Source organism: Perkinsus marinus, assembly GCF_000006405.1.
Source record: "Perkinsus marinus ATCC 50983 genomic scaffold scf_1104296934700, whole genome shotgun sequence".
Taxonomy (NCBI): domain Eukaryota; phylum Perkinsozoa; order Perkinsida; family Perkinsidae; genus Perkinsus; species Perkinsus marinus.
In genome coordinates this window covers 124,803-152,536 of record NW_003214659.1, presented here as the reverse complement: position 1 = coordinate 152,536, position 27,734 = coordinate 124,803, and the positions used below count along the sequence as shown (strand labels likewise).

The 27,734-nt window shown below is 48.5% G+C and overlaps 10 protein-coding genes across 10 annotated transcripts; 6 read left to right on the top strand and 4 right to left on the bottom strand.

Moving 5' to 3' along the window:
- Positions 1-246: 246 nt before the first annotated feature.
- Pmar_PMAR021046 (ankyrin repeat domain-containing protein, putative) lies at positions 247-736 on the bottom strand (the record flags this gene model as incomplete). Its single annotated transcript, XM_002784606.1, has 2 exons — positions 247-435; positions 470-736. 2 exons carry the CDS (start codon positions 734-736, stop codon positions 247-249), a joined length of 456 nt encoding a protein of 151 aa, XP_002784652.1.
- A 1,555-nt stretch (positions 737-2,291) lies between these two features.
- Pmar_PMAR021045 (hypothetical protein) lies at positions 2,292-2,606 on the bottom strand (the record flags this gene model as incomplete). The annotated part of the gene is made up of 1 exon (XM_002784605.1): positions 2,292-2,606. The coding sequence occupies one exon, from the start codon at positions 2,604-2,606 to the stop codon at positions 2,292-2,294; it is 315 nt and encodes a 104-aa protein (XP_002784651.1).
- Positions 2,607-2,767: 161 nt separating this feature from the next.
- Positions 2,768-4,835, bottom strand: Pmar_PMAR021044 (heat shock protein,, putative). The gene has a single exon (XM_002784604.1). It carries the CDS (start codon positions 4,810-4,812, stop codon positions 2,848-2,850), a length of 1,965 nt encoding a protein of 654 aa, XP_002784650.1. The 5' UTR covers positions 4,813-4,835; the 3' UTR covers positions 2,768-2,847.
- A 223-nt stretch (positions 4,836-5,058) lies between these two features.
- Positions 5,059-12,950, top strand: Pmar_PMAR021043 (hypothetical protein; the record flags this gene model as incomplete). The annotated part of the gene is made up of 22 exons (XM_002784603.1): positions 5,059-5,250; positions 5,450-5,555; positions 5,602-5,763; positions 5,807-5,934; positions 6,190-6,307; positions 6,420-6,586; positions 6,631-6,812; positions 7,114-7,251; positions 7,300-7,522; positions 7,580-7,807; positions 7,854-8,003; positions 8,413-8,761; positions 9,866-9,969; positions 10,022-10,146; positions 10,196-10,313; positions 10,367-10,506; positions 10,676-10,756; positions 10,810-10,941; positions 11,050-11,204; positions 11,445-11,636; positions 11,682-11,866; positions 11,913-12,950. Exons 1-22 carry the CDS (start codon positions 5,065-5,067, stop codon positions 12,948-12,950), a joined length of 4,407 nt encoding a protein of 1,468 aa, XP_002784649.1. The 5' UTR covers positions 5,059-5,064.
- Positions 12,951-13,089: 139 nt separating this feature from the next.
- Positions 13,090-18,918, top strand: Pmar_PMAR021042 (cleavage and polyadenylation specificity factor, putative; the record flags this gene model as incomplete). The annotated part of the gene is made up of 24 exons (XM_002784602.1): positions 13,090-13,208; positions 13,259-13,370; positions 13,429-13,677; positions 13,960-14,262; positions 14,312-14,448; positions 14,500-14,606; positions 14,658-14,719; positions 14,763-14,846; positions 15,017-15,136; positions 15,180-15,357; positions 15,566-15,669; positions 15,714-15,860; positions 15,913-16,039; positions 16,276-16,447; positions 16,679-16,824; positions 16,885-16,970; positions 17,182-17,366; positions 17,409-17,532; positions 17,580-17,663; positions 17,714-17,792; positions 17,844-18,037; positions 18,099-18,349; positions 18,695-18,810; positions 18,857-18,918. The coding sequence occupies 24 exons, from the start codon at positions 13,090-13,092 to the stop codon at positions 18,916-18,918; spliced, it is 3,348 nt and encodes a 1,115-aa protein (XP_002784648.1).
- Positions 18,919-19,283: 365 nt separating this feature from the next.
- Pmar_PMAR021041 (conserved hypothetical protein) lies at positions 19,284-20,372 on the top strand (the record flags this gene model as incomplete). Its single annotated transcript, XM_002784601.1, has 1 exon — positions 19,284-20,372. The coding sequence occupies one exon, from the start codon at positions 19,284-19,286 to the stop codon at positions 20,370-20,372; it is 1,089 nt and encodes a 362-aa protein (XP_002784647.1).
- An 82-nt stretch (positions 20,373-20,454) lies between these two features.
- On the top strand, positions 20,455-21,548 carry Pmar_PMAR021040 (Oligoribonuclease, putative). The gene is made up of 5 exons (XM_002784600.1): positions 20,455-20,524; positions 20,591-20,719; positions 20,968-21,135; positions 21,182-21,281; positions 21,331-21,548. The coding sequence occupies exons 1-5, from the start codon at positions 20,498-20,500 to the stop codon at positions 21,519-21,521; spliced, it is 615 nt and encodes a 204-aa protein (XP_002784646.1). The 5' UTR covers positions 20,455-20,497; the 3' UTR covers positions 21,522-21,548.
- A 978-nt stretch (positions 21,549-22,526) lies between these two features.
- Pmar_PMAR021039 (fructose-1,6-bisphosphate aldolase, putative) lies at positions 22,527-23,612 on the bottom strand (the record flags this gene model as incomplete). Its single annotated transcript, XM_002784599.1, has 1 exon — positions 22,527-23,612. The coding sequence occupies one exon, from the start codon at positions 23,610-23,612 to the stop codon at positions 22,527-22,529; it is 1,086 nt and encodes a 361-aa protein (XP_002784645.1).
- Positions 23,613-25,220: 1,608 nt separating this feature from the next.
- On the top strand, positions 25,221-26,393 carry Pmar_PMAR021038 (hypothetical protein; the record flags this gene model as incomplete). The annotated part of the gene is made up of 1 exon (XM_002784598.1): positions 25,221-26,393. The coding sequence occupies one exon, from the start codon at positions 25,221-25,223 to the stop codon at positions 26,391-26,393; it is 1,173 nt and encodes a 390-aa protein (XP_002784644.1).
- Positions 26,394-26,639: 246 nt separating this feature from the next.
- Positions 26,640-27,373, top strand: Pmar_PMAR021037 (hypothetical protein; the record flags this gene model as incomplete). The annotated part of the gene is made up of 2 exons (XM_002784597.1): positions 26,640-26,782; positions 27,274-27,373. 2 exons carry the CDS (start codon positions 26,640-26,642, stop codon positions 27,371-27,373), a joined length of 243 nt encoding a protein of 80 aa, XP_002784643.1.
- Between the last annotated feature and the right edge of the window lie 361 nt (positions 27,374-27,734).

Sequence of the window (27,734 nt, the reverse complement as noted above, 5' to 3'; positions counted from 1 at the left end):
ATGTCCAGGAGGGGGCTTTGCTTAAATGAGAGCCAACCAGATATGGGCGAGAGATCACCTGCATGCACAGGTAGATCCACTGGAAGCCATTTAGCTTGGCCAAGCTGAGAGGCGAATCGCCGCTATTCCCGGACTCGTCCAATAGGAAGACGCCTCCCACGTCGATCAGCATATCTATGACCTGTGACGATTATGTATTAGTGCAGGCAACTGTAACGTATAGAGGGACCATAGAATCGAGGTCATTCAGTTGAAGCTAAACGAGTCGGAGGTCCACGACTTGATAATCATGTCGAACGACGTGTGATGAATGCTCGATCCGACCATCTTGTGGCCTTGCATGGAGGCTAAGTGAAGTGGTGTCATGCCGTCGATATCACGTTCGATGAGTGAAGCACCACGAGACAGCAGCCACTGGACAGATTTTCGATGGCCCTGAGATATGGCCCTCTAACAGTGTATTCTCGACATTTCCAGACACCTTGTAAGCAGCCCAATGCAATGCCGTTCGGCCCGAATGGTCTTTCTCGTCTATGAACATACCACCAGTCAGCCGAAGCCATTCCATCATCGCTGCGTTGTCGAACTGGGCGCAGACGATTAGTAGTGTTAGTCCATCCTGAAGCGCTGACACTTCGTCCTCGACATTCCAATGCACTCGAACCAGATCGTGGCTCTTGAAGAGTTTTTGCACAACACTACTCCACCCTTGCTCGGTCATCGCCTCAACCAGCATTGTAATCCCGACTGTGTTCGAGGACTACGCTTAAAATAGTTCGTACGCGCAGCTTCCGCGAGAACACCTTTGCAGCCCACATTATTGGCAATTCGCCATAGACATTCGGCATCTCGATGAGAGTCCGAGCCACTGGACCAGCCAGTATCGTCCGAACAGTCTCGGAGTCCCTATACCTAAGTGTTAGTCTAGCACCAGCAGTAGTGTGCAATGTGTACCATAACGCCCAATGTAGTGCCGTGTTACCATCTGAGTCTTTCTGAAATGCTGAGGGCAGGTTTATGGTGACCTGAGGTCACCAGGCCACACTGACACGATGGTGTATCTCTCTCGGACGATATCTGACTATCTGTTCTTTACGGCTACGTACTCGCTCAGTTCCTAAGACTGGTGCGGAAGTTGCGCCCGCTTGGACTGCTTCCGAGTTGGTGACGGCGGCTAGCATTGGATCCGCTACTAATAGTTCTGCGGGGTAGTTCGCAAGTCCGTACTGTCAATGCTGCTCGTCGAGGCCTGGTCCAGATCCAGGTAGGATCCACCTGGTGCACTCGTCTCGACTTGAACACAAGCCGAGAGCGTCTCACACACCAGCCAACACCAGCTAACAGACTTCATGAGCTTTGGACATCTTTGAGGATCTGTTATGTTTCTCGATCGTCATCGCTGCTGTTTCTTCTTGGATGACTTCACGAGCTCTTGACATCTTGAGTAATCTATAGTGCTTCTGAATTGTTGTTGCAGCTGTCTCCTCGATGACACGTTCACGCGTCCGATCTACAGAAGGGAGACTGTGTGTGTTAATCCCAGACGAATGATTCTCCTGAATGGTGTCAGCTGCCCTATCTTGGCTCACTCGATAAGATGAGTTCTGAAAGAAAAGCAGTACAAAGTGACCTACATCAGCAGACTGGTGGCAACATGCTAGCTTTTCAAGCCGTTCTGTCGAGACTACTCACCTCCCATGCTTGCCGGTATACTCGCTCGAGCACAGCATTACATAGCACCTGGCAATCGACCGGGGTCACATCGGCCATTGGGACTGTCTGCTCTAGTGTTCTTCTTTTCTGCTTGAGCCTCCGTGGGGACATTCTTGTCGTTCGGGGTGAAGGAGGAACTCTCACCGACGAAGCATCCGGCATGAGTAATGATGCAGCGTCCCATCCGTCGTCGGTGACACTCGCATAAGTTAGTAACGAAGACTCAGCTCCAATAGACGAGCGTATGTCACCAGATTGCAACATCATCATGGTGGTACGTGTCACAGGCGCCATTCGTGACCGAGAACACCGTCGACGAGGTGTACACTTAACAAGCCGTGGAGTCCACACGACTGCTGCCTCAGAGCTTCCTTGAGATAGTCGAAGGCTGGGACTAGCAGGCGCTAAACTATCAAAGATCGATTTGCTTATAGAACCCGCCCGTGGTTCAATATTCAGCCAGGGTATCTCGGCCGTCCCGACAGGTCTTCTCTTCACGGGTGGCAACTCAACAGGAGTCAGGTGTAAATCTCTGAGAAGAAGCATATCGAGGGAGGTGGAGTAAACCAGAGAGAACCTCACTTCCGCAGTTGCTCGCTAGCCTTCCTAGCATCCTCAGTAGCGACCAAGGCAGGAAGATGAATACCCGGCATAAGACTAACAATAGGTGTCGGATGAGGCCCTGCTTCTCTACGTTGTGGCTGCCGCATGAGCCGCAGCTCTCGAGTGAGCTCTGACTCTTTCGCCGCAACTAGCGCTCTGTGAAGTCGTAGACGCGTCGTCCATGTCTTGAAACCCGCCTTCCTCGCTACATTCACACCCGTGGCCAGCTCCAAGGCCTGCTTGTATGCGAAAGTATCGGCAAGACCGGCAGTGGAATGTGTCACAGGCATCAAGAGCTGGTGAAACTGAACACACTGTTTAACACCTTCGACTACTATTCTATTTCCGGGTAGCACTATTTAACTCTTAGCCGGGAGCTAGTCTCCCAGATTGTATTTTCATAATGTGTTTGGTTTCGGCGTTCATTTGACAACACAACAGGGAATAATATAAAAAGAGCAGGTCATGATATCGACTGCGGTATCTTCTAACAGGTGTTTTTGATCTCTCCACCTGACATATGTAAAAAACTTACAACTCATCTGGAGCATCATCCTCTTCCTCATCTTCCATATCCTCTCCACCACCTCCAGCCTGATAGTATTTGCTGATAATGGGAGCACAAACACCCTCAGTCTCCTTCTGCTGAGCTTTGATCTCATCGGCATCCGCAGTCTCCGCATTAGCAGAGATCCAGTCCTCGCCGTCCTTGACAGCCTCGAGGACTTGCTCCTTCTCCTCCTCGTCCATCTTCTCACCGAGACCAGGTTGGCCACCACTGCCTTCGATGGCACTGCGCATCGAGTGAAGGTAGTTATCATAGGCGTTCTTCGCGTCGAGCTTCTCCTTAGTCTTCTTATCCTCATCAGCATACTTCTCAGCGTCCCGAATCATCTGCTCAATCTGTTCTTCAGATAGACGACCCTTGTCATTTGTGATGGTGACATGCTCCTTCTTCCCAGTGCCCTTATCGACAGCTTGGACGTTCATAATACCATTGGCATCAATCTCAAAAGTAACCTCAATCTGTGGCTGACCACGAGGAGCAGGTGGGATGCCCGAGAGCTCGAAGTTTCCAAGCTCATGATTGTCCTTGGTCATAGGACGCTCACCCTCGAAGACCCGAATGTTAACGGCGGGTTGGTTGTCCTGATAGGTTGAGAAGACCTGGGACTTCTTCGTGGGAATGACAGTGTTACGGTTGATGATCTTGGTCATGACACCTCCGACAGTCTCAATACCGAGAGATAGAGGAGTGACATCCAACAATAGAAGATCTTGGCCGCCTTCACCCTTCAAGATACCACCCTGGACAGCAGCACCATAGGCGACAGCCTCATCAGGGTTGATACCACGGTTAGGTTCCTTACCGCCGAAGAAGTCCTTAATCAATGACTGAATCTTAGGAATACGAGTAGAACCACCGACCAGCACGACCTCGTCAATCTGACTCTTGGACAAGCCGGAATCGTCGAGGACAGTCTTCACTGGTGTGAGAGTGTTCTTGAACAAATCGGCGTTCAGCTCCTCAAAACGAGCTCTGGAGAGAGTCTCGGAGAAATCAATGCCGTCCATGATGCCTTCAATTTCGATACGAGCTTGATGAGTAGATGACAAAGCCCTCTTGCCTTTCTCGACCTCCCTACGGAGCTTAGCCAAAGCCCGCTTGTCTGAACGGAGATCCTTCTTGTGTTTCTTCTGAAAAACTTTGATGAAATGATCCATGACGCGTTGGTCGAAATCTTCACCACCCAGATGAGTATCACCAGAGGTCGCAACGACCTCGAAAACGCCATTGTCGATGGTCAAAAGAGAGACATCGAAGGTACCACCACCAAGGTCATAGACGAGGATATTCTTCTCAGACTTCTTGTCGAGACCATAGGCGATAGCAGCGGCTGTGGGCTCGTTGATAATTCTCATAACATTGAGGCCAGCAATAGCACCAGCATCCTTAGTGGCTTGACGCTGGCCATCGTTGAAGTAAGCCGGAACAGTGATCACGGCATTCTTGACTTCAGTACCGAGGTAATTCTCAGCAGTCTCCTTCATCTTTGTCAACACCATAGCCGATATTTCCTCGGGAGTCAGAGCCTTCTTCTGGCCCTTGACGGCGATCTCTATCATAGGCTTGCCGCCTTTGTCGATGATACTGAAAGGCAATAGCTTCTTATCACGCTGAACGGTCTTGTCAGAGTAGCGACGCCCGATGAGTCGCTTGACATCGAAGACTGTATTCTGCGGATCGACTGCCACATAGTTCTTCGCGGCCTCGCCGACGAGACGCTCTTCATCAGTGAAGGCCACGTATGACGGGGTGATACGGTTACCTTGGTCGTTGGGGATGATCTCGACACGGCCGTTCTTGTAGATGCCGACACAAGAATAGGTAGTACCAAGATCGATACCAACTACGGGGCCGGATACTTTTTCCTCTTCCTTAGCGCCGAGGACTGAACTGGCGATGCAGGCGAAAATGGGGATGATTAACCTCATTGGTGGGGTAAAACGGGATAACTGATAAGCAAACCGTACTCAAGTGAGTGGCATCAACGATGCAATCTATGCGGGAGTTTTTGTCGACGAACAGAGATGACGCGTGCATGGGCATGCGTGCTCATTTCGGGCGAGCGAGAAGTCACCTACGCGGAGCGGAGCGATACATAACTGCGCATTTTCACCTTCTGTCGTGACGCCTACACACCTCGTTGGAAATCCCCAATCAGCCCCCAATTGTTTTTTAACACTATGCCTGTCGGAGATGCAGCGAAGGAGCTGTTTATGTACAACAGGGAGAATTGGAAGTTCAACACTGAGCTCCGACAGAAGAACATTTATCAACAGCAGAAGATGCGTGTGAGGCAGGTCGACCTTTACCGTCAGGACCTGCGGGATCTTTTCGGCCTCACCATACTAAAAATGGACAACTACCTGGTACTATAGGGAACTCTTTTCCTCACCGTTTGTCCCATTGATTTTGACTACTGAGCCGAATAATCAATTCTAGTACTAGTAGACGATATAGTAGGAGTATAATACGACATATATTCAAAACTAGCTGAGTATTCACTTCCGACTACAACACTACTCATCACTTAGTCTTGACTATGATGCTTCTCGCCGGCTCATTCAGATAATGAATACGATACTACTGGTGCTGACGATAGAGATGTTCTACAAGGGTCGGGCCCCCGAGCTGACTCCAAACTGGCTCTTCTGGCCGTATGCTATCACTATGGGTAGCCGCTCCCATATGCCTTCGAACTACCGAGACTTTCTCTTCAGGCGCGGCTATAGTCAATCTCGCACTGTCTATATGGTTATCACTGCATGCATCAGTGTACGCCCAAGTCTTCAGCGTTCGCTCTCTCACACAATGGCTTCGTTTGCCCGTCCCCAGTGCCCAAGAAGTAGCCGATGGAGCCGCCCGCCTGAAGGACTTCGAAAGTACTGCTAGTCGCTCTAGGAGGAGTCTATTGCTTACCCTCAGGCAACGGAGTGACATCATTTCTGCGAGTGCCGGTAATTTTAGAACAAGTTAGAGATAAAGCGCACACTGATCTCCCGGAACCTCTCCGAACTAAGCCGTCGAGTCTTGCCAATGGAACGCCCGAAAAAGTAGGTGAGGGGTTACCCTGGAAACTGTGTGGGAGCGGTTTCGTGAAGGGGATGGGTATCAGATACGGTAGCTGGAAATGGGAGCTGGAGCGCTCGGTGTTGAAAAATATGTTTAGTTTTCTCAACTGAGTTTACGGACGGAATTTGCGTAGAAATGTACAAAAACTAACAACAATTTTTTCAAAATTTGCTTATTCTCATCAACACATGTAGTTGACCCCGTGCATATTTTCCCACAGTCGGATCGCATCTTAGGGCGTCCGCGACCTGACAACAGATTGGGAGGTCTTCCTGGCTCACTTCAACCTCTTTAACTTGATGCATGCGAAATGGCAGGGACACGAGGCGTACTCGAGAGTCACTATGTGCTGGGGTAGTAACTCGACTGTATATAAACTCTTGTTCATTGTCGTTCAATTTAATAGGGACGATCTCAGACAGGCCGTTTTTGGGCTAGATCCGTATCTTTGCGTTGGGAACCTCAGGTACCAATCAGATGTTATTCGCCTTTGCCTACTTCACGCTTGCCTTCTACGGCGTCTTCTTCGGAAACAGAATAGCAGCATACGCTTTTGTACTCATCATGACATTATGCTCCTACATCCATATTGGTGTCAATACTGTGCTCTCCGACCGGGAGAGAATAGTCATGGTAGAAACTCGGTGATCAACATCGTTTTATCTGAGTCTCCTTAGATGACCCTTTCATTTGGTGCTGTCGTCACACAAAGTGTCGCTGTGGGTTGGCATGATATCAATGTTAGTATTCTGCAAACGAGTGAGCGGAGCGAAGTCGTGGTTTTGGTCACCACTCCAGCGGAAATCTGGATAGGAATCAGTGGTGTGGTCCTGTCCATGTTTTGGCAGGCGTTTTTCATGTAAGTTTAAAATAGTCAGAAGATCTTAATTATCATCATCATCAACAACTGATTCGTGGTATATGAAATAAAATATTTTCGCGTGAAATTGAGTCGTTCGTGTGGCTGAGTGCTGATCTATTCTAACCAAAGGAATTGAGATAACACAATAAAAACCAAGATAGGATTGGTCTCGTATAAAGTCCACCGGAAAAGTTTTGCGGTCAAGCTCTCAACGACGTAGACTCCATAGCTCTGTCGTTTCTATACATACCATATGTTCCTCAACAGACGTATCGAGCTCTGTCACTGACAGCTTTAGTTACCTCTGTCAGCGAGATGCCGATGGTCTACCGTATAAGTTCTCTACTGTGTGGTGTATTGACGTATTGGGCTTCGGTGTGGAGGCCATACAGGAGGTTGCCGAGCCGATGGCCCAGCCTAGACTCAGTGAGAAAGGGTAAGTTCGTGCGTGCTCGGCCTGGTGTTGGTCTAGATCTCTGTTTAGGCATTTGAAATTGCCGAGTATTCCCATGGGAGGTCCATCGAATGACTATCGCACTGCGAGGGATTATGATGAAGTATTGCCGTTCGTGGCAGCAGAGGCGGATGACGGGTGTCGCGAATATGACATTTCGGAGGAGTTGCGGAGGGCCTGTAGACGATGTGAGAGGAGCCTTGATCGCCTCTTTCGTTATTGGGATGCTCAGCGACAGGACTTGTCCAATGAAGTGAGTGGATGCTGTTTTTTTGATACCAAAATTCGACCAAATCATGGTCGTGCTCAGGATAAGAGCAAGCTAGACGAGTTGAAGTCACAATTCGAAGTCCAGCGTATAGCCTTGGCCGCTGCCCTAGAGGCTGAGCAGGGGCGTGGTGACGCGACGCCGGGCACGCCCTTCAACCCAGTGGGGGGCTGGGTCACTCTGGAGCACGTTACGGAGACAGGGGAAACATTACCGTATCATTTAAACACTGAAACGGGGGAGATTCAGTGGGATACGTCTCGGACTCTGGTGAAAGTATCTTTTTGTGCGCACGCGGAAGATTTTTTTTCTGCAGGGCTTGCGACGCGGTATGTCGTTACTACCCGACGAGTTGGCGGAGTTGATGGCAAGGACTAGAGCGTTGCAAGAAGCGCACAAGGCCCAGGGACTTGACATTCTGAACGATCCCAGGACTACTGTTCGACGAGCAAGAATGCCTTTCATGGTGAGTGCTATGGTCAGCACTTGGAGGAAGGGTGTGAGAATATGTTTGCTCATATTAGCTGAGTTAAGGAGTTCCCTCGCTAGTAGTAGAATCTACATACAAATTTGGGTAGAAGTGTACGGAGACTAATGAGAATTTCCCAAAAAATTTTCCCGAAAATTTCCATATTGTCACCAACACATGTGGTTGACCATGAGCGTATTCTCTCATACCGTCGATCGGAATATTTTCATCCAGTGTGGGAGAATATGCACGCGGTTTACCACATTGTTGGTGACAATATGGAAATTTTTGGGAAAATTTTCGGAAAATTATTATGAAATTCAAGCCAAATCGTGTGTAAATTTTTTATAATGCCGTTAAAAATATATACTACAACACTGTCATACCGTAGTTGTATCTGTTTCAGTTCACTCGTCTATTAAATGTAACTATTCTGCTGTGCTGGGCAGTAGCAGTCGTGGTCTTGGCCATCAACACAGTCGATCCTGAGCTTATCGCTGATGGTTTGTTGGATATACCCATCGCGGCTATTCCTGTTGACAATCACACTGACGACCACCATAGGCTTCTCGCTAGGCGGGAAGGATGGTCTTTGGTGAGGCTGGAAACGGGAGTTAATTCTGTGGCGCGTGACGGAAATGTGGTATATGTGGCGACACTATTCTCGGCGTACATTCTCAATAAAACCACACTGCACGAGATCGATTGTGGTACTTCTGGTGTGACGGTAATCGATGACCTCCTAGTGTTGAACGGTACTCTGTGTGCTCTCACTGGGGCCTGGCTCCTCCCATGCGCGTCGTCGGCTCCTGCTATCAACCTGGGCAGAAGACTCCGCCGAATTGCAGCGACTTCTGCTGGCTATGTTGGGATCGCATCGGATGGTGGCGAATTGTTATTCACGCGCTCGCTCAACCCGACATCGTGGAAAGCCTTTGGAAATTACCGATATGGGGCATCTAGCTCACTTCATGCAACAGTGGATGCAATTTTGGTGACGATGGAAACCGGCATGGTCCATTGGTTGTCGACTAAGTCTGGAACACGGGTCTCTGGTCGCCGCTCCCTGGAGCCGGTTATTGATGCGTATGACATATTATGGACTGCGCGGACGGTTGGTGTAGTCGTTGGTTATGAGAGAAACTCATTGATACCTGTCTTGTATGCACACTCGTTTGAGTAGTATTTTCACCCCGGTTTCGTCCATCGTCCAGTAACGTTTTTTACTATTATTACGGTCATGCTGTAACATTTCATCACATGAATGGTATGTGATGGTAATAGGTTATTCACTTGTTTATACTGCTAGTAGTAATAACCGGGGTTCTCTTCTACACTGTACTGGTTTCCACCAGATTTCGTTACATGTGTTGAGTTCCCACCAGGGATGATGGACGTCATGGTGGGTTTTCTCTCCTGCAAATTCATCATCCACGATAGTTTTGTACGACGGGCAGTGTCGCCGTCGTTCTCGAGACGCCATTTTTTGAGCGCAGTAGAAGCATACGATGCTGTCGAGAATAGAGGCTATCGTCTCAATGTTTTAAAGGCTTGCCTCAGCTGAGGGAACTCATATCATCAGTCCCTATCTGCTAACACACAAAAGAACTCCTTGGTTTGGTATTAGAGTTGCGAATTGTCTATATACACCTTAGCAGGATGAGTCCTTACTTTGATCCTGGCTATCTCCGGAGCGAGGGGTTCCCTTCGTTGGTCAGTGTTATTTTCGGGCGTGCGCTAATTTCATTGAGCGGAGCGATGCGAATTTATTAGCTTTGACAGCAGCAGCTTCGTGTAGAAAAGTCGGCTTGTCGTCACTTGCTTAGTAATGGTAGTCTTAGAAGTCGGCGCACTACTAGGTGGTGTGTGGGAGCTATTTAAATACAACCGTACTAACTACCAATTCGACTATGAGCTGAACCAGGATCGAGTTTATCACACGCAGAAGATGCGCGTTGAACAGGTAGGCCACCTGGTGGTGACACCAGCATGGTGACACGCAAAGGATCTTCTAGGTTGACCTTTATCGTGAGGATGTAAGAGATCTTTTCGAGTTGACTATTGGCAAGATGGATACGTATATTGTGGTTAATACACTCACATTGGGCTTCGTCGTTGGCTTTTTCTATGAAGGCCGATTGTAAGTCACCAAATGGGTATTTACATTTTTTACTTGATCTCGCATTCAGACCTGAGGACGGGACTCCAGCGTGGTTGGTGTGGTTGTGGGGTATGCATTTGATATGTGCTATATTCTTCCTATTGCTATCGGTATGGTTTGCTATTCATGCTTCTATTGTGGCCCAGGTGAGTCGTAGTACTAGAAGTATACGGCTTGACCAACAGTGTCTTGTTGCTAGACGTTTAAGGCGCGTGTGCTCACCCAGTGGATGCGTCTGCCTATTCCTGGCGAGGACGAGATTAACCCTATAGCTGCTCGGTTGCAGGACTATGAGACCAGCGGTGTGAAAAGAATGTTTAGGATACCAGTTGTTGGCTAGTACGTTGGGAGAGAACGAGAATTTGGGAAAATTTTGGGAAAATTTTGGCAAAATTTGAGAAAATTTTAGCGGCCTTAGAAAGGAAGGCCGAAAAGTTCAACATTTTATGTATTGTAATTTTTAAATTTTTGAAATTAATTGTTTTCGTAATTTAGTGCATTTTTTCAGTTATATCCCCGGCAAGAAGTATACGACTGGGGTTGAGGCTAAGGAGGCATTTCCCGCCCAGTTGAATACGGAAGATCCAGAGTAATGAGGCGCGCGGGAAGTTTATGCAACTTTATCGATGTTAATTCTCTCAGTGCGGCGGAGTATAACGTATTTGTTGAGCATTTCTATCTATACAATAAACTACAAGAGCATTGGAATGGCTTTGATGCCTATGCTAGAGTGTGCATGGTCCTTGGTGCCAATCAGTTCCTGCATGTGATCAGGTAGTAGGCTGAGGTGAGAGGCCGCCGTTGGTCTTTCTATATTTGAATTTGCGTGGTGTCTGTATCGGACATGTTTCGTATCTAGTTTATCTGACTTTTGGATATCAGTTACATGGGTCTCGCCTACTACATGGTCCAATATCATTTCTGGGGTACTTGGGTTTTCGTGGTCCTTCCTATGGCTTTCGCGTTGGCACATGAGAGGATGAATCTACTGCTAAACCCATGGGAGCAATTGACGCTAGCTGCTCTACAGATCATTGGTAAGAGTGGTGGGATGTTCTTCTACGTGTGTTTCTGATTATGAGGAAATTCGGGAAATTTTCAAGCTTGTAAAACTAGTGAGGAAACTCCATATATGTTCGCTTTCCTCAGCTGAGCTCAGGAGCTGGCTCATTTGTAGCAATTAAGAAATTTCCAAAATTTCCTCGGAATTTTCATATTGTCACCAACACTAAATGAAGTTGACTATGTGCATATTTTCTCCCACGGTGTTTGCACAGGTCCATTCCTGGCGGGCCTATGTGCTAGCTTTACCATCGGTTACAATATGGGTCAGATTAGTGCCAATGAGGCTATCGTCGCTGGCGAGCCGGTGGATACGAGTTATGAGACTTACTTGACCGCTGTCAATTACATATCACCGGTATCGTACATCATCCATATGCTCTGTATAGGGTATTTGATGTCCATGGGTAAGGCGGAGCGAAGCGTTTTTTGTTAAGCTTATTTTCGTTTAGCGGTGGAGCCCGATGGATCTTTGCCGACTAAGTTCTCGACGGTTATCCAGATTGACGTGCTCGGCCTGAAGAAGGATGAGGAGGAGGAGGAAGCGAACAATACGAGTCTTGAATCAAGGCTGGATGCATCTAGGAAGAAGTCTGCTGCTAAGCTCGAGAGGGCGGCCACTGACCTCATCCCTCAGGTAGGGGGGGAGGGGGCGTTGGACTCAATAAACTGGTTGGTTTTAGGCCCCTATGGTTAAGCATGCTCAGAGTATTAGAAAGCTGAAGAGTAGCAGACACAATATGGATTCGTTTGCTAGTGAGGGATCGCAGATCTCGCAGGAGGGTGGTGCTAGGATAACTAGGCAGAAAACTACATTACCGTTGCATTATACGGAGGAGACACATGAAAGGATCACATACGGTACGGAGGAAGGGGCTAGGGTACCTAGAAGTTTAACCCAAGATGTTAACGAGTTGGCAAGTGGTCGCCCGATGGGCTTGCTTGCTGGGGAGGGGGATAATAATGAGACTTTTGCTGAGGCGAATACGAAGGCGATGACTTTGCCGTGGAGGAGTTTCAAGGCGGGCGCTGGGGTTATTACGTTGTTGTGGTTGTGGGGAATTATATATGCGTTTATCGTTGCCTCGGGTACTACTACTTGGGGGTGGAATAATAAGCTTGGGCTGGTTGTGAAGGAGGAGCCGGGGGAGACTGATGAGGACAAGGAGATGGCTCATGCTGGTATGCCTAGGGATAGTGAGAAATTACGACAGCTGCAGGGATTGAACCTGGGTGTTCGGGTTCAGTTTGATGGTGAGGGGACTATATTCAATCCGGTGAGCCTCACGCTTGGCCCTGACGACAGTTTGTTGTTCGCCGACATGCACGGTAACAGCTGGAGTGCGTCTTCGCAGGGTGGGCGAGTGGTAGAGGTGAATACTGGCCTCGCTAGTAAGGAGGTTGCTGTTGATGGAGACGGCGTGTATCGGTATGATGCTGGGAAGAAGATCGGTAGACTCCCTGTGCCCTCGAGGGTCGGGGTGAGCAGTCGCTTGGTAGGGGCGTGTGAGGCTGTGGGGAAGGGCGTTAGGGCAGTTACTAAACGGGGGGATGTTCTCTCGTGGGATGCTGCGGGAAAGTGGACTGGCTTGTCGAGAATTGAAGGGGTTGCAGATCTTACTCTCCGTGATTGTGTATACGATAAGGAGGGCCAGCTGTTGGTTTTAGGAGCTAGCACTGGACCTGCTGGTGGGGAGGCTGAGGTTTGGACGGTGGCGTGAGGTAGTTGTTGACATTCACTGTGGAGGGCTCATTCACCAGTTAGTGTAGAATTGCCAGTTTCGCATTGCCCTGGTTGGTGGCTCGTTGAGTTCATAGTGCGTTATAGGGTAGAGGTGGCAGGGCTAGGTCGTTGGCATCATGTCTCAAGTCGCCTCTGCGAACCCGGAGGGAGGGGTCTCTGTGGAGATACTGCCCATTTCTAAAGATACGTCACAGTACCAAATGGCAGTACTTAAGCTTACAGATGATGTCACTAAGTAGTGGAGGAAGAGTAGTTGAGAGATGTGCATGTGTTCTCGTTGTTTAGTACGAGTTGTAGTGTACTGCTGGACTGTGGATGGACAGAAGAGATGGATCCAGACATGCTTGGACCCTTGGTGGCTGAGCAGCAGCCCTCTGGGGCTCGACTCGTGGATCAGGTAGGACTGCAAAGGGGGGGGAGGGGTTCGGTGGTTGATTTTACTGTTTTTCTATCAGATCGACGTGTGTCTGTTATCCTTTGCCGATCTGCAGCATTGCGGTGCATGGCCCTACGTGTATTGCCACTTGAGACCTAAGAAACTCCAATACGCTGTAGCCCCTCCCCCTGTTGGGGAGGCTGATGCTGCTGCTAGTAGCAGCAAGAACAGCAATCAACCATCGAATGGGGCCATGGTACTGGCGACAGAGCCTGTAAGGCGTCTTGGTGAACTCACACTCACGGCACTGCATGAGGACATAGATAAGGTAATGGAAGCCTGGACGACTCGCATTGCTAGGAAGCAGTGTGGGGATATATGTTTGGTTTTCGAAACTGAACTCGGAAGTTTCCTTACTACACTATGCTAATCCACGCACGATTTGGGTAGCAGTATACAAAAAATAGGATATTTTTTTCGAAATTTCCTCGGAATTTTCACATTCCTATCATCACATGTTGTTGACTGTGTACATATATTCCCAAACCGCTAGGAAGTGGTCGCCTTACGGTTGGGATTGTTTTGGCTGAGCTCGAGCTGGTCTTGGCAGATGAGGGATGCGGTGACGACTACCAACGACTGGTTGTTGACCATTGACGACACTATTATGGCTTTTAATGGAGCAGTGACGCCTTTGCAGTATGGGGAGGGCGTCATGTTCACCATGCGAGGCGATGCTGGGGCCAATGCGAAAGGGCCGACTGTGAGGTTCACCCCTCTCCCTGCTGGGAGGATGCTGGGCGGAGCATATTGGAGGATTGATGTTGGCTCGCAAAGTATGGTATATGCTGTGGATTATCAAATGGCTGGGGATAGGCATTTAAATGGTATGGAGTTGCCGCCGCCGGAGCAGGTAGTAGGATAGGGAGGGAGGTGCGTGGTGGTGGTACTTGGGAGCTCAGGCACCGCCTAGCGTATTGATCACTAATACGATGCCCCCAGCAGTGGAGGGTGCAGTAACGTGTGCAGGTCAGGGCGCTACTAGTAATGTAGCGACGGAGAGTAGAAGGACTTATGATGCTGGGATTACAGCTTCGAGGTAGTAATAGTAGTACTGAGAGCATTGTGTGGAAGCGCTTGTTGTGGGCAGGTCTAACAGGCGCTATGCTCAGGCCGAGGAGGCTCTGCTAGGGATGGTCCTAAGGTCTCTGAGGAAGGATGGTACAGTGTTGTTACCAGTGGATTGTTGTTCAACAGGTTGGACGCTCATGCCTTTGCCTTTGATATCATAAACCTGCTTATGCTCAGGTCGTGTATTGGAGTTGCTGTTGCTCCTCGAGGCCGCATGGGCTGCCGATGCCGGCCTGCAGGTAGGTTTGTAAGCAGAGTAGATTTACTCCATAATATGTGTAGGTCTACCCCGTAGTGTACGTGTCGCCACTCGGGGACGTGGTACTCGATCAGATCAAGATAAGGATGGAGTGGATGAGCAGAGTGGTGGGTGGGCTGTTACCATCATTAGTGTTGAAAAATATGCACATGGTCAAGTACATGAAAATTGTGGTTAGTTTCTCTGCATTTTTATCCGAGTTCGTATATGAACTACCCTGTGATCACTGAGAGCAGGTCGTGAAAGGGGATATAAATAACAACATTAATCCTTTAAGGTTCATAACGACTTCGATACGTCGATGGGCTTCATGTACCATCCCTTCCTCTTCCAACATGTTCAGCTGTGCTCGAGCTTTCAAGATTTCGCCCAGAACTACCCAGCGCGGAAGCCCAAGGTGAGCAGCGAGAAAGGACGTTTACGGTGAGAAGTGGTTTTAGGTTGTTTTGGCATCTAGTGCCTCTTTGGAGATCGGCGATGCTAGGGAAATATTTTGTCGTATGTGTGGCGACCCCAACAGTACAGTCATATTCACTACGTCTGATGTTGCCTATCGAGACTGCCTCGCACAGAGGGTCATACACGACTTCGTCGTGGAGAGGCCTGAAAACCCCAACGGTAGGAGGTTGCTGTGCTCCAAATTGCCGTTGCTTTGTACAGGGTCACCCTAGTGTTGCAATATGTGTTTGGTTTCCTCGGCTGAGCTGGGGAGTTTTTTTCCACTAAGTATGGATGATTACTCGTGAACTTGGGTAGAAATGTATAGAAATTGATAAAAATTTCCAAAAATTACCTCGAAATTTTCCCAACAGTAGTATGTTGTCAGAACCCGTCACGTATCGGGAGACGCAGTATATCAAGAGCTCCTACACGGATGAGCAGCTTCGTGAGGTCTATAGGGAAAGTCTGGCAAGGGAGTCCCAGGAGGAGGTAATGGGGTAATTTCGTGGCGAGTGACGCAGCATTGTTGGTAGCTTGCGATGAGGCGACGTCGGAAAGAGCGTGATCGTCGCGAGAAGATGGCGGCCCAGAAGGCAGCGGTGGCGAGGCGCCAGCAGCAGAGTATGGCGGAGAGCTACGCGGAAGGCATGGCTAAGCAAATGCTGCAGAAAACTGGGCTAGTACTCGAACGAGTTCTTAGCAGAGATATTTGTTTGTATTTGATATTGTCAGGCGAGCGCTAAGAATAATGAGGGGGATGGTGGGGGCTCGGGCACTGCTTTGATATCATTGGAGAGCAAAAATCAAGCGTCAGTATATGATGTGGAGGGCGGACAAGTAAATGGGTTCTTCAGACCTGGTGAGTGACGTGGCGTTTTTAACTTCAAATATCACTCAGTGGAGTAGTATTATTCTCGAGGACAGGGCTTATACCGTACTGGGTGCGTATCGTCGAAGTTTTGGCTGTGTTAGAGATGAGTACATATCGTCAAACTTACACTTGATTTTTCCCGCTTGTGTGAAACATGAATATGTATGGATGAGCCGCGTTTGTCGAACTTGCGCGGGACCAGGTGTGGTGTTGGTTTTTCTCAGGAATGTTCTACTCACAGACAGCTGCAGCGCCTTCGGCTAGTGGAGGGGGGAGTGCTGGAGCGGCGACTGGAGGTGGAGGAAGAGGGGCTATGGGAGGAGGAGGAACGGGAGGGGTTGATGATGATGAGGAACTTGGAGGAGTAGCTGCTGGAGGAGCCCAGATGGCGGACGAGTAAGCTGCATGGGTAGAGAGGGAATTTCGTGGCGCAGTGACGGAAGGTTGGGGGTGAGCTTCGTGATGGCCGCGCTATACGGGAATGCTTTGGATGGGTTTTTAGACTACCCGTCTTAACTTGGTGAGTTTTGGGATTAGAATTGTCAGAACTGTGCCCGTTTAGTCTGAGATTAATGTGATTAGGAGAGAGTGGTGACACGGTAGGCCTGCAGGGTGTCACCATGGCAGGTACGGTGTTCGACTGGACAGTAGCGTGATTGACTCTTGGCGAGCTCATGCGGAATCTGATTTTATGAGGATGAAGCGCTTCCGGAAGGGGTGGTATCATGACGACTATCCTGATAAGAAAGAGATGAAGGATGAACCTCATGGACGTAGGCGTATCTTAGGTTCAACTGTGGAAGATACGAATAAGGTTGTTTCACTGCTCGTAGATTTCCGCGTTAAACAGCAGATGAAGGTCGCTAAGGACGAGCTGAAGGCTGATATTGGCGAGGATGATGGGCACCAGCGAATGAAAGTATGTCGGTGAATAGTCCTATCGAGAGCACCAACCGGTGTTGGAGTAGGAGTATATGTTTGCTTTCCTCAGCTGAGCTCGTGAGTTTCCTCACTCATAGGAGCTTATATACGAATTCGGATAGGAGAAGAATTTTCCAGAAATTTTCTCATATTTGCATATTCTCGCATACTGGCACTACCAGTAGAGGCTGTGTGCGCTGTGTCATTAGGCTGACCCCAGTGCAGCCCCTGGCACGGACGACCACGACAGTTTTGATTGGCGACGAGATCTCCAAGTTCGCTTTGGAGAGCCCAAGATGGTTGAGACCCGTGAACGTGTGATTCGAGTCGGCTGCAAGGTTAAACTGATGGCTCCGGGTAACGGTATTGACGGCCTCGCTACTCCCCAGCACAGGTAGTCTCTTATGTTCGCTTCTCGGTGATTACATCGGTGTAGGCACGAGCTGTTGGCGAGGCTACGACCGCGCCATCTGGTCATTCTGCCATCTGTAAATGCTGACGACCTTGAGCTGATGATACACAGGACTGACTCTATGTTCGCCACTGGCAAGGGAGGCCAAGTGGGCTCGCTGGATGTGGCCGATTGACATGTTCTACCTCCTCGCAGGCATACGTCTGTCAAAGTGGTCGTGAACGGGGGGAGATCGAACTACAGCCTGTGCAGTTCTCATTGAGACCACGAAAACGACAGGTTGGTATTTTTATCGGTCTACTTGGGAAATGTCTGTTTTCTTCGGTCAGTGCTATCTCGACAAGAGCCTTCAAAGGGAGTTGAAGTACATACGCGTTGTAGCTAGGAATAGCGACAAGGCTAGACCGGGTAGGCGGCCATGTATCATAATATGAACACTGATGTGTTTGTTCATTTTAGATGCACTCAACAGGTCTTGTGCTAAAGTGGCTCTGTGCCGAGTGGCATTGACATCAGCGGCCGATTCTGCAGACGCTCCTTCCCGTACGGCAAGTGGCGAGCCTATTGGGACGGTCTTGAAGGATTCTGAGGGGGAGCATGGGGTGGTGATAGGAGGGTCTCAAGAGGAACAGGAGGCTGCTGCGGCTGAAGAGGTGAATACTGCATGGTCATCGTCTTGTGCATATTCAAGTTCGAGAGTTTATGGAATTTCAGATTCTCTGTCGTCCAGGCTTATTGCTATCGTCGAAGCCTTTGCAATTGGCGACTCTTCGTGAGCGTCTTAAAAAGAAGTTTGTCGCTCGTGGCAATGAATCGGTTGGTGGCTCAGTAGCTTTCAAGACTCGGCCGAAGGGAGGGCTGGTCAGCAATGGGGAGTTCACCATGACGCCTATGTCCAATAGGATGCTCGTTGTGGACTCACCCGAGGGAGGGGAAGTGACGGTGGATACTCATCATCAAGGGAGGTAGGAGGGAACCGTCTTGTGGCTGGGTGGTGACACACTTAGTACATGTGTCACACAGTGGGAAAATGGAAAAATTTTGAGAAAATTCCTGAAATTTCTTGTTAGCTTTAGTGCACGTTTGCTCTATTTCGTGTGTAAATTTGTATAATTAGTGAGGAAACTCCTGAGCTCAGCAGCTGAGGAAAGCAAACATCTATATATGAAACTCTCCAGCGTCTCACTGTCGGGGGTGATTAATTATACACATGATGTTGACGAGGAGCGAAGTTTTATTGAGAGCATGGATGTAAATTTTTATGCTGCAGTCAGCTAAGTGGCCTTGCATGAGGATCGATTTTCTCCCAGGCCGGCAGCGAGAGAAGCTGCTCAGGATTTGGGTATGGCGCCTGGCGGGGCATTGGGTGAGGGAGAAGAGGAAGAGTCAACGCATGCACAGACTACAGTCGTTCAAGTGACAGGGGGTAAGCAGTGTGGTCTGTGATGGCGGTTTGTTATACTGTCTTTCAGACCTGTGCCAAAATCTCTTTAAAGTGCGGGATGCTATATACGACCAGTTTGCTGTGGCTTGAGCGTTTTTACCCATTTTTTGCCAGCGTTTTGCGTTAGGAAGGCTGATGGGGTGCTTTGATGTAGTTGTTTTAATGTGGGTAATATGAATAAACGTCGTAGGTCGAGAGAGAGGCTCTCCAAGAGGACGATCTTCCAGGTGTCGTTGCTAGTCTTGGGTGTATGGACGCTACACACGATATCCAAAGCACCTAGGGGTCCGAGCCCTATAGCAAGGGGGGGAGTCGGGCAGGCAGTCTCAGGATCGCTCTTTGATAGATTGATCGCACGTCATGATGGTACAAGGCAGCCCGAAGCATGCGGACTCTTGGCTGGCCATGAACGGGTTGTGAAATATAGGAGGGCACTCTTGGGGGCTCAACCTGATATGTATTGTGGTGGCGGTGAGAGCACGTTGAAGTGTTATGTTAAGGCCAAGGGAGGGGTGGCTAGAAACTACCTGTGTGTGGGTCGCCACTTGTATACCGTCACGAAGGAGATTGGGAATCTCACTAGGTTGAGGTTGTATGGTCACTGCAGGGCATCGGAGGCTTTCAAGGGGATGAAGTTCATCGACTGTGAAGATAAAAAGAATAAACAATTAGCTGAGTTTAGAGGTGTCCCTATGGCACAACCGAATTGCACGCATGCGCTTGGCACGGTGATGGTCTTTCGCACGAGAGAGACGTTGGGGAGAAATCCATGGCATAGTCATGAGGAAATACTCACGTTGTTCATTACTATGGCAGCACTTGAATTGGACCCAGGTGATGTCACTATTTTGATCAACCGACCCAAGCCTGACCTGAGAAAAATTTTCCCATTATTGGGTATATATGAGGCTGTGCTAGCCCCTGGTAGAACGGTGTACGCTGATGAGCTTGCCAAAGAAGGGGGGACAGTGTGCTTTGAAAAAGTCATTTTCCCAGTGCCCCCGGAGCAAGCATTTCACACTAAACTGCCCTTGAAAGGCTGCGGGCGATCGTCCATCCTGATGGCTTATCGAGATCACTTGATGAAGGTGTATAACGTTACGCCGAGACCAGCGTTGGCAGTCCAGCGTGTGCGTATAACTGTCATATCTCGCGGGATGGGGTTTAACAGAAGAGCGATAAATGAGGGTGTGATGGTGGAGTCACTTAAAAGGCCAGGGAGGGAGGTACGCCTTGTCAAGTTCGGCGAGCTGGAGTTGCAGAAACAGTTGGAAACTGCGGCCAATACTGATATACTCCTGGGAGTGCACGGGGCTGCACTGTGGTGGTTGATAATGCTACCAGACTGTGGTCAAATCCTGGAGCTTGGCACTGGAGCTGATGGTCACTATAGAAATCTGGCAGCTTATCGCGGTGTTAGCCATACCTTTTTGAAACAGAAACTTGGCCATACGACTGTGGAATTCAAGTGGGATATTATTCAGCTTGGCGAGGCTGTTGGTGAAGCGGAGATCAAATGGCGCAAATGCATGACTTCAGCATGATGGGAACATTTTCCATGGTGAACACTAAGCAGTTGCGTTCCGGTGTGTATTCTTTACCTAGTCAGTTCAACTTAGTCGTTTTGTGGCGTTTTCTGCGGCAGTGGACTTGCGAATTGTTACCACGCATGGCACCTAGAGCTAAAACTAACGATGTAAGTCTTATTACTGCGTTGACAATGACGATGGTTTGTAAGTCGTATTGACCTGTTGGTTTTCAGGGAGTTCTCCTGTGGGTTGACTGCGAGATGACTAATCTTGGTGATGCCTATGGGGTTCTTGGGGAGACCGATCGTTTACTTGAAGTGGCGCTTATTGTTACTGATAAACACCTCAACGTTTTACACGAAGTAGGCGGGGTGCGGTATTGGACGGTATGACATTCTTTCTTTGATGGATGCGTGTGGAACATATGTAGTGTCGACATTGACACTTTTACATTGTAAAAACATGATAGTGTTCTCTATTTTCTGCACAGTTTTAGATCAGTTCTCAGTCACTGACGCCCTTTTTCACATCTGCAGTTCAAATTGACACACACTGAGAGTGAACGCTCTATTCGGACCACCACGGTGATAGATCGGACTTTTGGTTTCAGGGGCCGGATCTTGTCATACACCAACCAACTGAGGTGCTAAACGGTATGAACGATTGGTGCCGTAAGCAGTTCGGGTGGAAAAATGGGCAGCCCGTGCCTGCCATGCTCGCTGAGGAAGTGTTGAAATCAACGATCAGTGAGGGAGAAGCTGATCGACAGCTCGCCGAGGTTGGCTTAACCACCACGACAATCACGCTGAATATCAACTCGTTAGGTCGCAGCTGAGTTTGTGAAGGAAGGCCAGGGGCTTTTGGCGGGCAACACTGTTCACGTTGACAAGAGGTTCCTTGAGAAGTACATGCCGAGGTTCAGTGGTAAGACCGAGGAATTCACCTGATGTGTCGCATCTGTTTGTGCTCTCAGGTTACTTGCATTATCGTGTTCTTGACGTTAGCACAATAAAAGAGCTTGCCAAGCGCTGGGACCCGGAAACTCTTGAAGCCTTCACTGGAAAACGAGCAACGCATCGAGCCCTGGAGGATATTCAGGACAGCATCAATGAACTGAAACACTACAGAGATTGCGGCTTCATCAACTGCAAAGTCTCCAATTGAGTGAACATTGTTTCTGAGGCTGCGTGGATCTCGAGGAATTTGCGTTGGAAACCTCGCGACGTTAGTGTGGTGGTATCAAAACTCGTTGAGTTGATTATACCAACCTCCTGAGAGATCAGCGTTGTCCCTGATGTGACATATACGCTTACAAATTGTAAGCGTAAGTTACAATACGAATCAATCGATCATAAGCAGATAGATGATACGCCTCCTAAGCTGTAGTGACGACAGAACAGTCCTACATCACGAGCACGAGGGCAGACTTACGTTGTCTATGCCGAACGCATAATCGGTGGTAAATCACCACCGAGGAGAAATTCCGTTCCCATTACAATAGCGAGCTAGCGCATTCTCTGATGTACAAAACTGTCACGACGATACAGATAACGCCACGTTATCTCGCATCATTACTCTTTGAGTTATGTATCGAATCGATATATAATCGATATTATCGATTTAGAGTATTGCAAATGAGTATAAAACGCACAAGGCTAGAGTGAAACGAAATGACTCGTCAATCACTCTTCACAATCGCCAACTGGATATAGAAATAAATCATGTGAAAAGTGGAACAATCAAGCCCAGAGTGGAATTACAGTAAGTTCCATCAATTACAGTAATCTCCAACAGTATTATTCCTAACATATTAATTGTCATCGGAGGTAGTGACAATTATATAGTTTGAGCGACGTACAGTACCCACTTTTACGGTTTCACCAGTGGTGCTCATCCCTATTGGGGTCGTACTACGATAGTCTATCACCGTAGGACGACTCTCGTACACAAATTTTTGCAGTAAACGCTACATATAGTGATACTATCAGCGTATATAACGTTCTAGTGTATGATGTCTATGCCGACATGCGATCATATATAATACGAGCTACTCTGTCCCGACTTGCAAACACAACAACTGAATGAGTTTGCGAATCACGCATACACTAGTAACTTGGTACAGTTACAATCGTTTATCACTGTTGGGGAAAAATAATTGCGAATAGGAGCTTAGTAAACATAGTTCTTCACATACAAAGACTCCTTGGCAGACTCATCACCAGAGCCCTGGTATTTACCGAGTTGAGCCTCGGAGTTAGCCTTGGCGCGGACGAGGAAAGCTTCCTGAGCAGCCTTGGTGTTCTCCTCCTTACCAGACCAGGTCTTGATGGCACTGGCCTGGAGAGCACGACCATAGGAGAAAGTTAGAGCCCACGGACGACGCTCCGTAGGAAGCTGGTTCATGGCGGACAGATTGATGGAAGCATCCTCCTCACTCTGACCACCAGAAAGGAAGACGACACCAACGAGAGCCGGAGGGACAGTACGGGCAAGAGTGCGGACAGTCAACTCAGCAATCTTCTGGGCGGTAGGGCGCACAGGGCAGTCGGCACCAGCAGTAACCATATTAGGCTTGAGGAGGCAACCCTCAAGAAGAACATGCTGGTCGTTCAAGGCCTTGAAAACAGCAGATAAAACTCTCTCAGTAACATAGGCAGAAGTCTCGATGGTGTGAGCACCGTCCGTCAAGATCTCGGGCTCGACAATGGGAACAAGACCATTGGCCTGACAGATGGTCGCATAACGAGCAAGAGTGTGAGCAGTCTCCACGATGGAAAGCTGAGAAGGCATTTGCTTAGCTTCGTCGATCTTCAGAACAGCTCTCCACTTGGCAAAGCGAGCACCCTGTTCGTAATACTTCTGGCAACGCTCAGCAAGACCATCAAGTCCCTGAGTGGCCGTCTCGCCATCGGTACCAGCGAGCTGGACAAGTCCCTTATCAACCTTGATACCGGGGATGATGCCCTGCTTCTTAAGCAAGTCGACCATCGGGATACCTTCAGCATTCTTCTGGAAAAGAGTTTCCTCGAATAGAATGGACCCAGATATGTACTTGCCAGCATCAGGGGCAGTGAAAAGAAGAGATCTGTAGGCAGCACGGTGCTCCTCAGTGTTCTCGATACCAGCAGCATCGAAACGCTTCTTGATGGTACCAGTGGACTCATCAGCAGCCAAGATTCCCTTACCGGGAGTGCAGATGGCGTTGGCGGTCTGAATGAGCTCAGACTGATACTTAAGGACCTCACGAGCGGGCATGGTGGAATATGACAACTTGATAACTGACGAAATACAACTACCATAGCAAGCTACGACATCGAAACAAATCCTATACCTTTCAAGGCAGTCGGCATATTACGTTCATAGAATGTTATTGGTGTTACGAACTGCTTACAGGACTGATGAACTATGATTCGCGCAGCTACTCCAAGATATCTAGCGCTGATGTATGCTGTGTACATTTGTCCCATTGGGCTAAAACTGTCACTTCCCAAAAAGATATAGAGCTTGTCCTTCGTTGATGCCTATGATACTGTCCAAACAATGCTGTTGCATTTCATGAGTTGCGTGAGGTGGCCGGCGATGATCTAAGTTGCACACAAGAAAGCTTTCAGATAGTGAGTTTCCATTACTCGCGCGTATCTCTGCTAACTTCTCCATACATTGCCTCCTGCTCGATGATTCACAATCTTTTTGATCGATGTGGATCCATCATTATCGCAGGCAGGCAATCCCACCTGTCAACTGTCCTCTATGACGTGTGCCGTGTTTTTCAAGAAATTTTCTGCCAGTAGTTGGATCTCTATCATGATTTAAATTCGAATTTCGATTATAACCAGACAGTCGTATGGATGTACATAACAGCTCGCTTGATCTCTCGTATCAGCCGGCAAGATCCTAAGCCGTCATACTAAACCTAATCTCCCAGCGGCAAGATTCTGCCCGAATATTTCAACCCGCGACTTCCTCACTCAAGTTTGTGGAGTGTTCCTAAGCCGTTCACTTTACGCCTAATGAATAACGACACAACTCCTCAAGATGTTGTCCTACAGGAGCAAATGACTTTACAAAACCACAAAAAAAGATGTTCTTTCAAATCACTCCAGAAAACTTTCCCTGGGGGGTCCTAGGTTGAGTCCTGCTATCATCTCGACTTTAACCTTCAGAGACCCCTCAGTTGCATGCGACCATACAATTGACGAGCCGAGCGCCCAGCAAAGGACTGCTCGGACACTTACTAAACCGCAAGGTTTACATAGTCCGCAGCTTAGGGTGTAGGGTCTCCCCTGACTGTTGAGAAGACCGGCGTATCCCCGCATTCGGAATGGCCTCAACTCGAATGGTGTTTGTCGCCAAACAAGAAGGTACTCTTCAATGCAAGGTTGCTCCACCTTGAGGTTAGTTCTAAAATTACAACAATACTGTGCGTGCAACTTTTGGATCCCCCTGTGAATGCGAACTCTTGTGAGTTCTATCCACAACGATTCGTGCAACACCCTTATGACCTGCCTGACCCCCCGACTGACCATAATTCGTGTTAACTTCACGTGTACGCTTGTCACACGTGACGTGCTTGGCGCACGTTGACACGTGTATTATCTCCCATTTCAAGTCGGCGCATCTACTGTGCTGCCTCTTACGAAAAAACTTATCATTTTGCTGACGGGCTTTTCGCCTATCTCCACTTCATCAGTTACGAATTATCATGATATACTGTAGGAATGGTGATAGGCATAGATTCTTTTGAAACGTTGAGTTCCTAGTCATCGAAAAGTGGTAGTCATGAATCGCTTCGCTCCGCTAAAACGTACCAACCGCGTCGCGTTTGACGTGGCGAACGTTTTGTGATTCTGTAGTACTCCCAGCATGACTAACCCAACTGGTGATGGTGCTGTGGGCGGTGGCATGCTGCCTGAAAACGGCGTTGACAAGCTTCTGCAACAGCTCGTGACTGAGGGTAACGGTGGTGCTCCTTTACTGGAAGGGAACGCCGGCCCCGAGGGGTTTGTGAAGAACACATTTTTGGAGTTTGGCGTTGCGAAACCAAGTGTCTTTAATAGAGCTTCCACGTGCCCGCCTGGTACCATGGAGGTTGACGAGGCTGCAGTGGGGAGTATGCCTCCTGTTGGTGCTGAACTGGCAGCTTCGATTGGGCTCGAAGCAGTTACTGAGGAACCTAAGAGTGGCTCGTTTTCTCCCTCTCCCCAAGTGGATACGCCCCCTTTCTCACCAGGGTTCGTCCCCACGAAAGAAGATAAGGGTAGCAGTGGCGAAACGGAGGAAGACCTCACTACGGTGATGCTGAGGAATATTCCGAACAAGTATACCCAGAGTGGGCTTCTGGAAGCGATAGATGAGAAAGGCTTCAAGACTATGTATAATTTCTTTTATTTGCCGGTGGATTTCAAGAATGGCTGTAACATGGGCTATGCTTTTATCAATTTTGCTCATCATGATTACGCGGTCAGATTTATGGAAGTATTTGATGGCTATCAGTTGCCCGCGGTGCGATCGGTGAAAATATGTGCTGTGTGTTGGGCTCGCGTGCAAGGTCTGGAGCGTAACGTTGAACACTACCGTAACTCTCCCGTAAATGAGTTGCCAGATCCTGAGTATCGTCCTCTGTTGTTTGGTGCGGACGGCAGTGATCTCCCGTTCCCGGCTCCTGACCAGAGTTTCAAGAGAGCTAATATGCGGCGTGTATCTGCGATGGTACAGGGTGCTAGTCATGTTACCCATACTGATGGTGGCGTGCGACCTAATAGGCGTCATACCAACAGTAGTGTACCGAACGCGGCCAACAAGCTTTTCATTGGTGGGTTGAGCCCTGCTACTACTGATGAAGATATACGAGCCCATTTCTCGCAGTTTGGGCAAGTGCTGTCCTCTACTGTTGTTCGCGACAAGAAAACGGGAATGTCTCGAGGATTTGGTTTTTGCACTTTTGCCAGCGATGAAGTGGCGAGATACGTGCTGGAGCAACGTCATTGGATCAACGGTCAAAGTGTTGGCGTTAGGCTCTATTCCCAGGATAAATAAAACCGTGATGTGCGGTAGTGGTGCTGTGAAGTAGAGGAAGACGTGCCTGTCTTATGCATTCGTCGTAGTCGTCGCGCTTAGTGAGTATAGGTGAAGTCGCTTTGTATTGTTGGTTATTCTCTGCCTGCAAACTGTGGTTGGTATATCTATTTCTGGGCTCAGGAGGTAGCCCTTGTTTATCTATAATGTGAATTGCGTTTAATGGAAGTAAATGATGCGTGTTAGATTGCTGTGGCCGTTATCGCGATGTCCGGTTCCCTGTTCACTGACGAGCCTGATTACAGTTTGCTGTGGACTGACCAGGAGGCGAAGTCTGGTTATACCTCCTGTGTGAAGGCTGAACTGTGCGTGCCTTACTTCTTTAGGGATGTTGGCAGATGCGAACGAAAGTAGTAGAGGAGTTCTCATTGGGAGTGGTGATGGCAAGCAGTCGGTGTAACAAGGTCGTTTTTGAGGACTAAGTCATGAAACTCAGAATTTTGGTGTTGTTTTTCCGGGCGCGTGAATTCGGAGTCAGCTTTGATTTTCTCTATCTTCTGTGATGATGAAGTAAGGGTGTATTTCGTCTCATCGTTTGGTATCACGTAGAGTTTCTATTTGTCCGTGGTTTGGTTGCATAAACTGAGCACCCCGGTTATACCCATAACTTGGCAGAAAATATACACTTTATAACATTTAATGAAATATATCCGATGTATTGTTTTACTTGTTTTTCGACAGCCCATGACTACTTTATATAGAATCGGAGTATTATATGGTGAAGTGATATATTTCGTTGTTTTGGTAAATTGGAGGTTCTAATGCTAGTTTGTGAAAGTATGGGTGCTGTTGTTGTTGGCTTGCGTGGAAGGTGCGGAGAGCTGTTGTGAGTGATACTCAGATACCCTGGGGGAGAGCCTATAGGTCGTTCTGGCGTCTTTGATTACCTCTTTGATTTTTACAACTACTTCTTCCCCACGCATTTGTGTCGGAACTGGTAAGCTCAAGGGGGACAGCAGCACACAAAATGCTGTTTTGTCATTTGTTTTAGTATCCTCACGTATAGGGATGTGACGGGGAAGAATCCGCGCATGTCGGATGTGGATCGGCGATCGGATTGTGTGACACGGTGTGACAGGCAGGCCTGGGTGGAGTGGAGTAGATGGAGATGTCATGAACGTTGCTGGGATAAGTTCACGGCAGTACCTGATAACGAGGTGAACGGCGAAGGAGATGACAGTAAGTGATGTGTTGTTTCTGATGGGCACGGTTTTATGGTTATGTTGAAGTTCTCTTTTAAAATGTTGGTGTTGTTGTGTTCTCAGTGTGCATCGAACTTTGCTGTGTGTATTACTTAGTTCT